General features: G+C 39.9%; 2 protein-coding genes across 6 annotated transcripts in view; one reads left to right on the top strand and one right to left on the bottom strand.

The window, feature by feature from the left end:
• Positions 1 to 647: 647 nt before the first annotated feature.
• LOC134649025 (mediator of RNA polymerase II transcription subunit 19) lies at positions 648 to 2028 on the top strand. Its single transcript, XM_063503721.1, has 3 exons — positions 648 to 950; positions 1076 to 1447; positions 1775 to 2028. Exons 1-3 carry the CDS (start codon positions 770 to 772, stop codon positions 1933 to 1935), a joined length of 714 nt encoding a protein of 237 aa, XP_063359791.1. The 5' UTR covers positions 648 to 769; the 3' UTR covers positions 1936 to 2028.
• Positions 2029 to 6978: 4950 nt separating this feature from the next.
• LOC134649024 (leucine-rich repeat flightless-interacting protein 2) overlaps positions 6979 to 15829 on the bottom strand; it is a 60182-nt gene continuing 51331 nt past the window's right edge. Inside the window, exons 2-8 of one of the 5 annotated variants that reach the window (XM_063503717.1) lie at positions 14630 to 14756; positions 13601 to 13719; positions 12806 to 12952; positions 11841 to 12084; positions 10829 to 10960; positions 9027 to 9214; positions 6979 to 7296 (exon numbers count right to left, since the gene is read on the bottom strand). In XM_063503717.1, coding sequence (XP_063359787.1) covers positions 7186 to 7296; positions 9027 to 9214; positions 10829 to 10960; positions 11841 to 12084; positions 12806 to 12952; positions 13601 to 13719; positions 14630 to 14756 — 1068 coding nt within the window. In that variant the 3' untranslated portion in view covers positions 6979 to 7185. The remainder of the gene's footprint in view (positions 7297 to 9026; positions 9215 to 10828; positions 10961 to 11840; positions 12085 to 12805; positions 12953 to 13600; positions 13720 to 14629; positions 14757 to 15829) is intronic. The other 4 variants (XM_063503716.1, XM_063503720.1, XM_063503719.1 and 1 more) reach the window with 4 other exon arrangements.

Raw genomic sequence — 15829 nt, 5'->3', positions numbered from 1 at the left:
AAATGGGAGGCTACACAAAGGCACTCTAAACACGTGGTTTTTACCATAGACAATTTTGAAATATCGAATTGTTATAGTGTGTCAAAGGTCTGTTTGATTTCAAACATAGACAGAGAGAATCATACTATCTTTGTCTTACACTAGTACTAGCACCCAAAAGAAAAGGATGAGTATAGTTTTTTTTGTTCCTATTTGCTGACAAGATTTGGTTGACCCAGTATAATATTATAATAAACAATATAATATATATTGCATGTGTATTTTGATCTTGGAGGATACAACTAAACGGAGTAGCCATTAACAGGCTTTCCCCTCTGTCGAAAATAGGCGGCCAACGGTCATACACAATGTATGGACTGACGTTTATCTGACATGGCTATTTTTACGTTACGCATACATTTGACGTTCCCCTCCCCCGCAAAAATCGGCAGACTGTTTTGTAGAGAAAATTACAGACATGGCGTCTCCGTTTGATTATATCCTCCAAGATTTTGATAGTTTCATTAATTATTAATATATTTTTGTAATATAAATATACTGATTTTCTTCTTTATTAATGTCAATATAATTAAAAAGAAACCAATTTTAAGATACCAGATTCACAACACTAGTTGCTTGATGCTTTAATTTTGTGTCATATCTGTGGCGCATTTGCATTTTGCAGATTTGTCAAAAAGCTGGTGAAGAGAAGGGTGTATAGTGGTGGTTTTTAATATTATTTATTGTATATCTTAATTTTAAGTTTATTAGGGGATAATGATAATGCAAGATGATGTCTGATCAGTTTAGAAAGGTGGAACCATACTCGCCAAAGTCCTCGCCGAGGGGCGGTAGGTCGCCCGTGGTCTCTCGGCAGGACTCCTCTGGCACCCTCAAGACTACCATTCAGCTCGGCAAAAACCCTTCTATCGTACACAGTGGACCTTTTTATTTGATGAAAGAACCTCCTGGTAAGACATTATCAAGTTAAGTTAAAGAGTTTCTTTAATGCGTATTGCAGTGTTTTCATTTTTCAAAGTACCTACCCGTTTTAAGGATGTAACATTTAAATTGCAAAACTTTCATTTCGTTGCAGGAGAATGTGAACTCACTGGAGCTACAAACCTAATGGCATATTATGGTCTTGAGCATTCATATAGTAAATTTAATGGAAAGAAGCTCAAAGAATCTTTATCCTCCTTTTTACCAAATCTACCAGGCATCGTGGATGGGCCGGGGCAAGAAGACAACAGTACCCTGGGCTCGGTAATAGCCAAGAGGCCTATAGGTGGCAAGGAGCTGTTGCCGCTCACCAGTGCACAGTTAGCAGGCTTCCGACTGCATCCTGGGCCTCTGCCTGAACAGTACCGCTATGTTAGTTCCACTCCACCAAAGAGGCATAAGAGCAAACACAAGAAACATAAACATAAGGATGGGGCACCGCCTGGTCAAGATACTCCATTGCAAGGTATGTGGTTTCTGCCCGGGTGTTGTTTAAAAATGTTAATTTTATTTCTTCCTTGTTCTTTATAAGGTTCGTAGTTAAGCCTTCACATGTGGCCTGTCAAAATTGGTTAATTTCTATGCAAATATCTGTGTCTAAGCACATGAGGGGTTAAACATTTAGGAAGTCCACAAACACCTTTGCCTGCATCCTACTCAATGCAAAATTAAGCAAGTTAAAACTAAAACCATGCTTATATTTAGAAATTTTTAATTTGTGGTATTTAATTGTATTTAATCTAATCAAAGTATTTTATTAATACGGCTAATAAATAAATACCTTACTTTCCAGACTCTTCCAACCCAGACACTTATGAAAAGAAGCACAAAAAGCAGAAGCGCCACGACGACGACGCCAAGGAGCGCAAGAAGAGGAAAAAGGAAAAGAAACGGAAAAAGCAGAAACACAGCCCCGAGCACGGCAACCTCACGCCCAGCCAACATGCCACATAGGCGGTTCCAAGCATTATATGGAAATGTTTTTAGGTCTGATATTTTATACAGCAATTGCCATCCCACACAATTTTAAATTAGGGTTCTGAATTTATATGGACATGTGGTTAAGAAATAAATTCTAAGGGTTTAAAAATATTGTATAGAGATAGAGCACTGCTTTTCAATCTTTTTCATGGCACACCCCTCTCATCTGTTAACTTAGGCTTTGCATAGATAAAAAAAGGACTACTATGGTCTCTGATGTTTTTCAAACAATTATGAAGAATATTCATAATCTGAATTTATTTAGTAACTATGGAGGTTCCCAATCTAAATTTTAAGATTGTGTGGGATAAGCCAAAGTGGTTACAGAGGATGAAGTATGTGCACTATTAGGAATTAGCAACAAACATTTAGACAAGTGCACTGACTGTTGCCCTTTGTAAAAGTTTATAAGTACATACATCCATACACATAATTTGGTAAACAGCATTAACACCTGACAAAAAAATTAGAAAGGCAGAATCTATGAAAATTATAAGTATTGTAATCACTAAAATTCAAAAAGAAACAAGGAAAATATGATGCTATTTGTCTCTGATAATGTAATATGCTGCCAAATTTAAACATAGTAAAATGCATAATGATGCCTATTCATTTGATTGGTGCAGCTATTTTCTTATGAATAAAGCATTCCCCTAAATATTGATTCCATATAATTTGATACACAAAATATTGTTTACCAAGGGCGATGAGCAGGAATTAGTATCCTAAGCCAAAAAAAAACATAAAATGTAGTTTTTCAAATAGTTCTTGAACTATGTTCTTGAATCTTGAGTTTATAGATACTATTTTTATTATAATATTTATAATGAATCATACTGTACACTTGCCACATGATGACTGATGTTGTTGCTCAGATTTTACTAGAGATGAACCACAGGACCCACAACACAACATAAATATAATACTAGCCACATTGATAGGTAACATGTTTAACTAATGTTTGTTTTGTAAAGACCTGGCGTGAAATGTCTATTCAAATCTTGAGCTAGTCCTTTTAAACCTGTGCTGTCCCTGTAGCTATTGGCTGCCCAGTCATGAACCGTATTGCACAGAGATAAGACATACTTCGGGTCAGTTAAGTGCGTTTCTGTTAGTATATAGAGAACTAATTTCATCGTTCTGAGTATGTAAAATAGGTTCAAAATCCAAAAACACGTCGCACGGAGAGTTCCAGGAAATACATAGAACCTCTGTAGTGTAAGAGATAGTCACGTTGTGAAGTGACGCATTATTTATTGTGATTCAGTTTGGAGCGTGTCGTATCTTCCTCTTTTAATACTGTTAAGATTGTATACCTATACATTGTGTCACTGTAAATATCAATATCATACTTAGAGATAACAACTATTTTCAATGTGTTCTAAGATTTTATTTTGGTACACTTTTCTAAAGTACATTTCAACTCATATAATTTTTATTTCTTTTTATTTTATTGTGTTGTGATACTGACACATTTATTACATAAGTAGTGAAATGTTTCTTAAATCCTTGATTGTAAAATCTTTTCTCTAAACATGTAAGTTCAACCACAGTAGATAGAAAGTGATAATGTTTTGTGCTAGTTGTAAGTTTGTTAATTTCATGTTATTTGTGCACCATTACTCTATGCTATAATTACTTGAATAAATAAATTGATAAGATGTTTTCCCAAGTTTTTTCCTGGATATGAATGTTTATACCCTGAATACCCTCTAGTTCCCAATCTTTTTCAGTCCGCGGCGCATTTTAAACTTTTAAATGTAATCTCGGCTTATGAACCTATTTAGCTAGGCTATTCGAAATAGGTAACATTGTGAGCAGGATTGCCTCATGACGCCCCTCTTTACTGTCTACAACGCACCAGCCGGCCTAGTCAAGGCACAGAATAAATAATAGTACTAAGTACAGAAGACTCACTCTCTAACAAAACGCGTCTTACGATCAGCACAGATATGGCCGCTAGGTGGCGATAGCGCCACGCGCGGCTTATGGCTTTCCTACCTATCCTGAGATTCAATTTTGGACAGCGTCTCTATGCACTATATAAGACAACGACGCTTGAAAGACGCTAGTGTGGGGTGGCCCTTAGCGGGGTATTCACAGAAGGGTAGCTTTTACGTTATCATATTGATCATGTAAAATGAAACTACGATATCAGAGCGAAGTTTATTCAAAGTATCCAAATTTATACATTATTAAGTCAAGTCTCGCTTCATGTCACTGTCAGTCCTAGTTAAAACAAAATAAATTAGTAATGCAGCACCAAAATACATCGTTCACTGGACCTCACACCGACGCCTAACTAACCATTTATTAGTGATTATAATTAAATGTTAATAGTTTCGTGTCGATGTGGGGTCGTACAAGCTGCAACACTCCTAACTGTACATCGGTGGACCTTATTACAAAAGGCATAAGGGCCACCTATGTACAGTTAACAGTGTGGGCGATGGTACAATTGATATTCCTACTTACAACTTAGTGAGGGTGATTCATTCCTGTAATATTGCATGCTACTTTTTAATACAAACAATATTGAACCTTAACGTTACTAAGTTACAGTCTCAATTTCAACGACAGCCTTAGGCGTGCCCAGATCACGCTCGAAATGCAACTTTAACTGCATTAAATTAAGTTTCATTATCGTTTGCTGTTCTAAACTCTAGCAGGCAATATTTATGGAACAAAATCGGTTAAAAGGATGGATAGAAAAATTAATAGCGAATCCAGCGCTTAATACAAGACTCCAATAACGGCTAAATACTTTGCACCAGGGGTTCCCAACCTTTTTTGCCATGCCTTCTCTAAATGTTGCAAAATCAAATAAAATCTACGGGAGTTTGATTACGTGTTCGCTGGTTGAGAACTCCTGATTTACACCTTGCAAATGCACGTGTCTCTAAATGCGGGTGCGGTTATATTTGTGGCGTATAAAAGTCTACCTCTACGGGGCCGAAACGACCCGTCATTATACTTCATTCGAACCATTCAACCGTATATAAAAACATCTGACAAGCATATCACTAAAACCGCGAACACACTGCATTTACTCGTAAAAGAGGTGTAAACTCTAAGAAAAAATCGTGCCCTCGAGTTTGACAGCTGAAGAAGATGGCGCTGTACGGCGCCATGTTTTGTGGTCACTGAATTGTAAAAGGTCAACGTTTAACAACCAGACTTCCCGCATAATTTACGGGGCCGTACAGCGCCTTCTACATCAGTTGTCAAAATTCGACGCACGAATTTTACACATCGTACACCAATGAATCATTATCACTACATAGTATAAAACAAAGTCGATTCCCGATGTCTGTCTGTCCCTATGTAAGAAAGCTTAGATCTTTAAAACTACGCAACGGATTTTGATGCGGTTTTTTTAGTACATAGAGTGATTCAAGAGGAAGGTTTATGTATAATTTGTTAACCCGTGCGTAGCAGGGGCGGGTCGCTAGTTTTTGAATAAACTACAGTGTGAACACGGCCTAACCGCAACATGAATTGGTTACTACAGAGAACTACCACATCAAATTGTATTCTAATACATTAATTTGGTGCGCGATGGCACGGTTAAGTTACGTGAGCATGACTATCAAATTACAACTATATTACACGTACTACAAGGTCCATAATCGCCCACATTGCTCTACCCATCAAAATATATAGAAAATCCGCGAGCATTCATCTCGTTATATATTAAATCCATTCATGACATTAGTTGAGACGAGGAAATAATAAAGACTGTTAATCTCTGTATAAAGATTTTATAATTTTTTGGTGAACTGTAGGCGGCAGTAAGGGGCCGTCCAGAAATCATGTGATCGTTTAGAGGGGGGTAGGGGTTAACGAAAATATCAAACAAATACAGCAACGAAAATTGCATGCAAGTTCTCCAACCATCTAAATGGGGCTTTATAACTTGTTATTTCTCAGGAAAACTAAGTTTGAAAAGATAAACAGTCTTTATTATTCAATAGTCTCTGTAAATTAGTAAGAGTAGGGTTTGGTAACTTTCCAATATGTAGGTATGTAATCTCATAGAACCGCGAGCCGCGCTCGGTGGTCGTTTAAATTCAATCTGCTATCACATAACGTGGGACACCTTTTGAGCAATCGTTTTACACATTTATAATCAACCAATAAATATCACAGAATTAATATCGGGGATTGGTAGATACTATTTTATCCATATTACAGCTTGTGTATAATTTAGAACAGATTGATTATAGTTTAGGCAGCCATTTGGGGCATTCCACAAATAGGTATAGGTACTTTACTTTGTCGGGGACGTGACACGTATGGCAGCTACCTTAATAACCGGCAGAAATCTGTATTATATGCCGTTGAGTTTAGAGCTAAGTTATCAAACGTTATAATGCCAAATTTCGGCTTCTTAGCTTTATCAGATGTGTTAAAAAATTGCGTCACGTACCCGACAGTTTTTTTTAAAGAAAACTACACAATCACAAAGGGATAACTTTAGTTTACTTTTAGGTTAGCCAAACTATATAATCCCAATAATAGTAAAAATGCATATACCTAAGTGTCCCATTTTTCCGATTGGGTATCTCTTACCCCCTTTATTAACTATGTGACCTTCCCACTCTTTCATTCGAACTAACTCTTAAATTACCCATTTTATTGCAAAATAGAACAAATTTGTGATACCGAATGGCAAGTAATAAAATAAATTTTAGTATTAGTACGCGAAGCGAAATATCGGCAAGCTATCATCTTAAATAAAATAGAAAATATACAGAAAAATACGAACATAATTCAATGCATTAGGAATAAATAATTATCATTAAAACAAATTATTAATTATACACATGATTATTTTTACAAATATTAACAATTATCAAGCATTTACAAATTAGAATTATTAAATGTTTGTTAACACAACCTAATAAGGGTGTTTAACATGTCACGGCTTGTTCATATGGAGTTTCATTACCAAAACCATCTTAGAAAATAAAGATACATCATTTTGAAGCTTGTTCTATTGTAATTTAGACTTTGCGCTGTCGCCGCAAGGTTCCTATTCTAAAACACAGGTTCCGACAAAGCCACAGCTGAAAATCTTAATGTAGACGGTAGGTGTAATTAAGACTTTCCGTTATCGCAGCAGGGTTCATATTTGCACGCACAGGCTGGGGCGAAGCCGCAGCGGGACTCCATTGTAAAGTGGACCGTATGTGTTCAGGTTAGGGTCGGTATCGGGTCGGGTCACAGCTCCTTGAGCAGCGCGGACTTGGCGTTCTTGAGCTTGTCGAGCCGCTTGGTGAGGTGGCTGTTCTCCGTCTCCAACTCTTCCACCCGGTTTAGCGCTTCGCGGGCCTGGAATTATGAAATAAATGATTTAGTTGTTACGAAAGGTTGTTTTAGCTCAAAAATCTGTGTTTGGTGTATAGAAATATATGTTTTAGTAAATGAAAATATAACAGCGACCCATTTAAAGTTATGTTATTATTTTCTTTGCTATAGCTAGGCAAAAGTTTATGAATAATGTTAGTTAAGTGTGTTGCTGTTGGTACAGTCAAGTGTAAAAATATGGGTGCATACAACATACTCAAAAATATGTCTCATAATAGTTATTAATTCGCTGACATAAGAGCTATGGGATTTTTGAGTATGATGTGTGCACCCATATTTTTACACTTGACTGTACTAGATTTTAGTCACGATCAAGAGCAATGAACAAGGATTTTTCAGATATATACAAATGTAATATTTATAAATATTCAGTTTATGTGTTCAGTATATAATATTTACACTAATTTAATTTAATGTATGTCTTTACATAAAGGACTAGCGACACATCACTATAAAGCCTGTAAATGTTTTATTTTCGCAACTATTTTAAAGTATTTTAACATAAACGGGACATCACATAGTTAACGACTAGAGTTCAATCATATGTCAAGGTACTCGGGGTAAATCACATCATGCGAAAATTAGGTGACATAAATTAAGTAGCTGGGTTTATTTATTTACAACTTAGTGGATATAAAATCATTTAGTGTTTTACGATACTCTGGATCATTATATAAACTTCTACTCGACTTAAAGGTACAGTATTCCGCTGAATTAGTTATGCAGACAATTTTTTTTAGTATTACTTGGCATATCATGGTCTCAAATTTCTAGGGGATTTCTTTTCGTCCGTGTAGTTACTTCTGTTGACGACCGTAACTGTATAGTCGACGTTAAAGATAGGTTAACATTTTTCGCCTTATTACAAGGGAGTAAGGTGCAAAAGTGTAAACATATCTTTGGCGTCGACTGTATACTTTTACAGTGGGAAACACCAGTCGAGTAGAGGTCGTATTAGGGGCACGCACGAATGTACCGTACCGTTAACTATCGCCATTATTGATAACGGCCCAGAAGTCAACGACTTCCTGAAAACATATCAAAGTTATAGAACGCGTTACCTGGTTCTTGTTACATCAATGAAATTATGTTGCAAATGCAATCAAATCTATGACATTTTTATTGCTTGGAAATACTAATGTACACATGTCTTTTGCTCGATAAATGATTTTATGAGGGAGGCGTTCGAAGAAAGCCTTCTCGGAAGGAAGCAGTCTCGGCGCACGTAGCTCGCGCTTTAGAGGCCCTCCCTCTGTTTATTTATCAAGTACGCTTTTGGGTTAGATTTGTCGCTCGTCGGCAAGTCAGAAGGTCAGATTGTATGGGTCCCCTGCTTCCTTTCCATGTAAGAAGCAGGGCTCTGGGGGCCGCTGTTAGGGCTCATTTAGACGGTGCGAGCACTCACTCGCACGCGAGTTTCATTACATTGCGTTATTTGATCGGTCGTCTGAGTCGGTGTAACCTCAATGGTCCGCAATGTGACTAAAATCGCATGCGAGTTCGCGCGCCGTCTAAGGGCGTATTTAGTGCGAGAACTCGCATGCGAGTTTCATTACATTGCGTCATTTGATCGGACGGCTGAATTGATGTAACGTCAATGGTCCGCAATATAACTAAAATCATATACGAGTTTGTGCGCCGTCTAAATGAGTCCTAAATGAGTTCTAAGTCGACCCCTCGTGTAGCATACGCACCTCCCTCTGCAGCTTGCGGCGCTCCTGCTTGAGCTGCTCCTCGGCGTCGTCTCGGGCGTCGGCCTGCGCCTTGAGCCGCTGCAGCTGCGCGCCGAGCCGCGCGGCGGCGGCGGCCTGCAGCGCCGCCTCGGCCTCCGCGCGCGCCGCTCGCGCCTTCGCTTCCGCGTTACACTTGCGGAGGGCCTCCACTGAAATACACGATCAAATATCATTCACTATTGTATTTATTGACCGAAGCGTAAGCGAAGGTCTACGTTTTGACTCGGGCATTTTGCTTTTGTATGTCCGGATGTTCTCCTCTACAGGTCACAATTCTCAACCGATTCTTGTGAAATTTTGTGACCAGATTCTATGAGTAAATAATTTTTTTTTGTCGATCCCGTTTTTGGAAATTTTCAAAAATGGAGGAGTTGTGATACCTCGCGCTTAAACAAATAGTCGTATCGATATCATAAGAGTAGGTATTTTCTTTTTGAGACATATTTACATAGTAAATGACAAAAAATGCACAAAAATTGTATTGCTGGTTTAGGCGGTATTTAGATATTTAGTTTGTACTCGAGAATGAGTAGCCGAATTTCGTCAGCTTACCTAAGAACTATCATGGCGCATTTTGTAAACAATCGCTTTTTTGTTTGCACACAGAAAGTCTGGATTCGATCCCCAGTAAGACATAACTTTTTGTATTTTTTTTTTCACTTAAACCTCGTATTTTTTTTAAATAAATTAAAATCTTTGTATTGTTGATTGACCAAACCGCTGTGTGGCGCTGTCATCGTGCACGGTTCCAATAAGCTATGCTCGCGAGGTCTACAGCTCACAGAGCCACTAGTATATCATAGACCCTCTTTAAATCCAAAATAGATGGCCGACCGCGTCGAGCCTCCAAACGAGCCGGTTCCCATGTACCCCGGCGCTTGACCCGTCAGTCGACTGGCGCCGAGTTTGAGGCATGCCACAAGAACTGTTATGCCTCCGCCCCGACCCGCCCGATCAACGTCACGGACGTATCTGCTCGCAAGCCGTCCCACATTCGTGGCGTCGGCGTCGAGTGTGCACATACCAGAGGGCCTACCGCGAACCACGTTCCACGTGATGCCTCCCTGTCACACTTAGGTACGAATTTACAAGTGCGACAGAGAGGCAACGCGTCGAACGTGGTTCGCGGTAGGCCTTCTGACGCTCGGAACTTGCGGTTCGGAACCGTCAGGTCAAAAGTCCTTCACCGAGGAGGAGTTTTGGCCGAAGGGTGTCAAGTTTCGGCGGTTCCGCGGCCGGCTCCCTGACACAGCGGGGTTGCGAAATGCATCGCAGCTAGGGTTTACGGATCCGGAATCCGGATCCGAAATGTATGAAATTATCTGGATCCGGATCTTCCCATACATTTCGGATCCGTAGTGCAAACCCTAATCGCAGCCATAGTGTGTTTTAGTTTATAGTGTGTTTATGGGTGGATCAACTATTTCTTGTTGTTATTCTTTCCGGTCAGCCAAGAGACAATAGTAGCATAGTTTGTTATAAGACATTGTACACCACCTTCTTCTGACACGCTTGGTAGACGACCCTCAATGGAAAGGGTTTACAAGTATCACAAAAAAAGCGTGTTTGGTAAATTTAAATGCCTAAAAATCAGGTTTTAAGAGTGACCCAGGAGAACGTAACCATGGCAACGAGTGACAAGAAAAAGTTGATTCACCCATATAGATAATGTTGTATAATATGTATGCTAGTTTTTAAGGTATTTATCTATGGGCCAATAGTTGCCTGAAAATAAATGTTATCATGTGAAAAGTGTGGCTCACGTTCAGATTCGAGGTCCTGGTCGTGCGCGCGCGCGACGCCGTTGTGGCGCTCCTCGTTGAGCTGCAGCTTGAGCCGCCGCACCTCGCCCTCCAGGGCCTGCTTCGAGCTCAGCAGCTTTTGCAACCGGACATCTGAAACATACACGTTTTATATTAATAACTCGTTTAACTAATCCAACCATAGTTTGAACTTTTAAAACAACAACCAAAGTGCCATCAAATTGCAATCATTCTCTATAGATCCAGTCGATAGATCCAAAATGGATCTAGTGAGAAAAGTTTTTCTTCTTAGATCCAAAATGTATGGTGACATTTAGAAACTGGATCTATAGGGAAAATATAAATATCATTAGATCCATTTAAATTTACTATGAAGAAAATGGATCTAAAGAGATTTTTTTTCTCAACAGATCAAACTTGCAATACATATACCAGGCATTAAGTCCGACTGCACATTTCTAAAAGGTTTTCCTGTCATCTATAGGCATCAACATTTTAGACTCTGGAGTTTAGTAGATAAAGGCCTTCTTTTATGGTCGGACAGACGCACGAGTGATCCTTCAAGGGTTCCGTTTTTTCTTTTTCAGGTCCGGAACCCTATAAATTACAATCGTAAATGTTCCTAAGCCAACAGTATGTACATCCACCATTATATTTGAAGTACAAGTAGGGTTGCCAGATGGTCGGGATTCGGCGGGATTCTCCCGATTTTTAGCATGTGTTCCCGATTCCCGACAAAGTGAAAATTGTCCCGAAAAACAGCTTCACGTTATAAAACAATAATTTCAAGTTCCGAACTGTCGTCGAGCGAGCAAGCGACCCGCGTCGAGCCCGTCAGCGTGCGAAATTGCAGCTGATGTAGTGCTAATAATGTAAAATATCGTTGTTTTTAATACAATTAATTTAATTTGAATGGTTTTTTTCCCGACTTAAGGCCCAAAATCCCGAAAAATTGATACTTTTTCCCGATAATAGCGCCTTTCGATCTGGCAACCCTAAGTACAAGTGTCACCTAGCGTTCCCTCGCCGGCGTCGTTGAGCAGCTTCTCGTTCTGGTGCGACACTAGCGCCAGCGGCGGCAGCGTGTCGTCCCGCGGCTCGGCGCCGGCGGTGGCGTCCACGAAGGCGAACCCGGCGGCGGCGGCGGCGCGCTCCCGGGCGACCACCGCGCCGCGCGCCAGGCCCAGCTCGCGCTCCAGGGACAAGTGCTCGCGTTTTAGGCGCTCGTGGGCTGAACATTTCTCTTTGTGCTCCCGCTGTGAATTAGTAAAGTGTGCTGTTAGTTGTTAGTGTCTCTCTTAGGGCCACTTGCACCATCCCACTAACCCGGGGTTAACCGGTTAAACCGTTAACCCAGTGTCAAATTGTACTAGTAACCAAGGTAACTCCAGGTTTAACCGGTTAACCCCGGGTTAGTGAATGGTGCAAGTGGCCCTTAATAAACTTGAAACAAAAGTTAATTGGAATTAGACTTTATCGAACGAGCAAGCGCAAAGGAATAACGTTGTGAATTCTCAAGATATCCGAAGCAGCTGTCGTAAACAAATAGTAGTGTGTTACAAGGGATCAAAATGATATATTTCCGCCGAGGGCGTACATTGAATCCTGAATGAAGCGATGGATTCTCCAATAGAAAGTAGAATCCTGAGCGTAATGAGGGATTCAAGTGTTAACGCCCGAGACGAAATAATTTTGATACCGTGTGACGCATACTGCTTTTCACATCAACTATAAGGAAAATAAAAAAATCTTAGAGTTGACAGTCTCTTAGTATTTAAGCTAAAAAAATAATGTGCAAAAAAATGTAAAAATAGTGTGCTAGCTAGAACAGAAAAGTGTTACTTTTATCCCTCCTAGCAGGGAGGAAAAGTGCCACTTTGATCCCTCCTAGCAGGGAAGAAAAAGCTCTTTTCTGAATAGGAGGTGAGAAAAAATATATTTAAAATTTAAATGTCTATGATTCTCGACGTTGGTTACCTGTAGTTGGGCGTATTCCTCATGTAATTCCTCGATGCGGTCTTTTAGTAATTCGAGCTGGTAGCCGAGCGCCGCTTTGTCGTTGTCAAGTTGCGCGTTTAAGATCATCGCCTTGCGGAACTTTTCTTCTACCTCTTTCAACTCCCCCTGCAATCGGAAGTAAAAATATTACCGTAACTCTAAATAAACATTCAGATAACAGCCCTAAAAAAACGCTTACAAACGGATCATAAAGACGTATATACGAGTGCCTGACGATGATGTTCGCGTAGGAAATTCGAGGAAATCAGAGCGGAGTCTCCACATGCTTCCTAAGCCGCCGCGCCACAAAGTCCTGTTTTTCTCAGGCCCACATTCCAAGAACCTCATACGCGTACCGCAGCTACCAATATTGCATTTCTAGTTTAAGTCTGTGCCTTTACAATGTTAAGTAGGCTTATTAAATGTATATGTATAATAATGTAATTTAAATATAGAATAGCAATGTACTTACGATAATTATTATGACATGTAAAATTTTAATTTTATTAATAAATATTTGAATTGAATTGAATAAAATAAAGTTGAAGTCGCTTCATCAACATTTATTCAGCAAATAGGCCACAAGGGCACTTTTACACGTCAACATGGAATTTACATACAGCAAAAAAAAACACATCTACAATTATAAAATACAACTTTCTAAGCCGCAAATATAAAATCAAACTAAAGTATTACATAGTTACATTACATACTTCCTTTCCTCGCTCTTCAACCGCGATATTACTACAACTCTAAAAAGTTTGTAGGCCTCACCCTAAGATCCTTGACATTGAAGGTGTCATCGGCCGAGTCCTCGGAGCTCCGCCGCGGCGAGTGCAGCGCCGCGGGGCTGAGCCCCGTCAGCCGGGTGCCCGTGCGCCGCCCCACCGTCTCTGCAAAACACATAACATCAAACATCAACATTTATTCAGCAAATAGGCCACAAGGGCACTTTTATACGTCAACATGGAATTTACATACAGCAAAAAAAAAAACCACATCTACAATTATAAAATACAACTTTCTAAGCCGCAAATATAAAATCAAACTAAAGTATTACATAGAGATGTATAAAGTCTCTAAATGTCGAATTACAAAAAAAAAACGCTATAACAATAGTATTGAAAAAAAAAAAGAACACAGATACAAAACTATAATCTAAAATTATTTAGAGATGTAAATGTCTCTAAGTGTCATCATAACTAAAAGATTACAATATATAGTAGTAGTATTCATAACCAAGAATCCTTAAGACAGTGTTCGAGTTATAGTTCAGCGGATACCGAAAAATCTATCAAGCTAAAGTCGTGAAATGTATGGGACCGAATACATTCCACGAATCTTCTGTTTCCGAACAGACTCTATCATCATTCACTGTAAGACGACGGCGATGAAGGATGTGGGTCTGTGGGCTTTTAAGTTATAGAGACTAACGTCACTAACAAGCCAGCTTCCTATAAAAGCCCAGTCAATGGACGTCGTCACCATTGCAGATGTCAACGTACGCCATTCTTCTCTGATGGCCAAAACGAGCCATCTACTACTGATTGAGCCTGATCCACCACAGACAAAATGACAGGGTGTATTTGCTTGGTGTCCGCCTATCCGTTGCATATTTCAGCATTCGCTATTCACTATTATTGGACAGCCGCCATCAAATATATCGGAGCGGCTTAGGTGTTCACAATATCTGAACGCGCATACTCTAACGCCCTGACAATAGAGGCGTGTTCAGATATTTATGAGAGCCTTAGCCGCTCCGATATGTCTGATGGCGACTGGACAAGAGTAACGGCAACGTACCGGCATACATGTCGTAGGCCTTGTCAGCATGGTCCTCCTGTTCCCGCTGCTGGCGCTCCAGCTCGCGCATGCGAATCTCGCGCGCCTCCGCCCGCGCCGCCCGCCTCGCCGCTAGGCGTTGCTCCGCCTGAAACAACAAACAGAACCACGTAAATGATCTGAAGAAAATCGAGAGGAATTGTTGGGGTGGAAATTAATGGAGAAAGAATTTAACTTCCTTCCTAATAAGACTTTAAGATGAACGCGACCTTCAGCAATGTAGACAACCAGTTATATGGATCTGATCTTAAATAATCTTAATACAAAGTGATAATAGAATCCTGTCTCATTTTCAGATGCTAATCTGCTTTTTGAAAAAGTGTAGACAAGCGCGGTAGGATTGATTGCACAAATTGCACAGTTACGCAGCAGGTACGCGCTTACGCAGTGATCAGGATCGTCAAGATCCATAATCACGAGAAAAGGAATTGGTATAACAAAATGAGGAAAAAATACTACGCTATATTTTGTTCAGTAGTGTAACATACTAAAGACACTTCTCGAGATCACACGTCCGTCGATTGCTCCATCTTATTGAATAGGAAATACCGTATAAAATGGGTAAGCAAGTGTCGCAAGTTCTTAAATCAGCAATGAGGAAAACCGCAGCCAAATAACGCTGAGTTACTTACTAAAAAGACTAGCTATAAATAATAATTATGGATAGCAAAAGGCGTCACGTCATTGAAGTATTTTTTAGACAATGCAACACGATCCATTCCGGCGATGGTCGGTCTACGCAACATTGTCAATTAGGTTAAATGCTCGGTGTTCTGGCTGATTAGGGGATTCTTGTTTCAAAGAGTTGTTGCCAAATCTGCGTGTTGGGTTACAGCTTGTGACAGTTTTCTGAGTTTTTAAACGATTTTGGGAACGCGATGCGTTACTACATGACCATTAGCCATCCCAGTGTCCAATTCCTAAATTATACAATTTGTGATCATAAAGAAAGGAAAGGTATTACTATTTAATTACCCTAAAGTAGACAAGCACATAAACGGCATAGTTATAGTGATACGAGTGAAGTACAACATCCATAAAATGTGGTGAGCATAGGTTAAGGAGTGTCTGCGTCAATAGAGGCTCGGGCACGGCTGGGGCAGCCCCCTCGGCGGCTAGACGGGAGGCTGACTCACGCCCATAAAACGAACGCCTGTTTGC

This window comes from Cydia amplana, chromosome 6 (assembly GCF_948474715.1).
Source record: "Cydia amplana chromosome 6, ilCydAmpl1.1, whole genome shotgun sequence".
NCBI classification, from domain to species: domain Eukaryota; kingdom Metazoa; phylum Arthropoda; class Insecta; order Lepidoptera; family Tortricidae; genus Cydia; species Cydia amplana.
The sequence above is the reverse complement of the archived record's forward strand: the minus strand, read 5'-3'. Positions and strand labels throughout refer to the sequence as shown.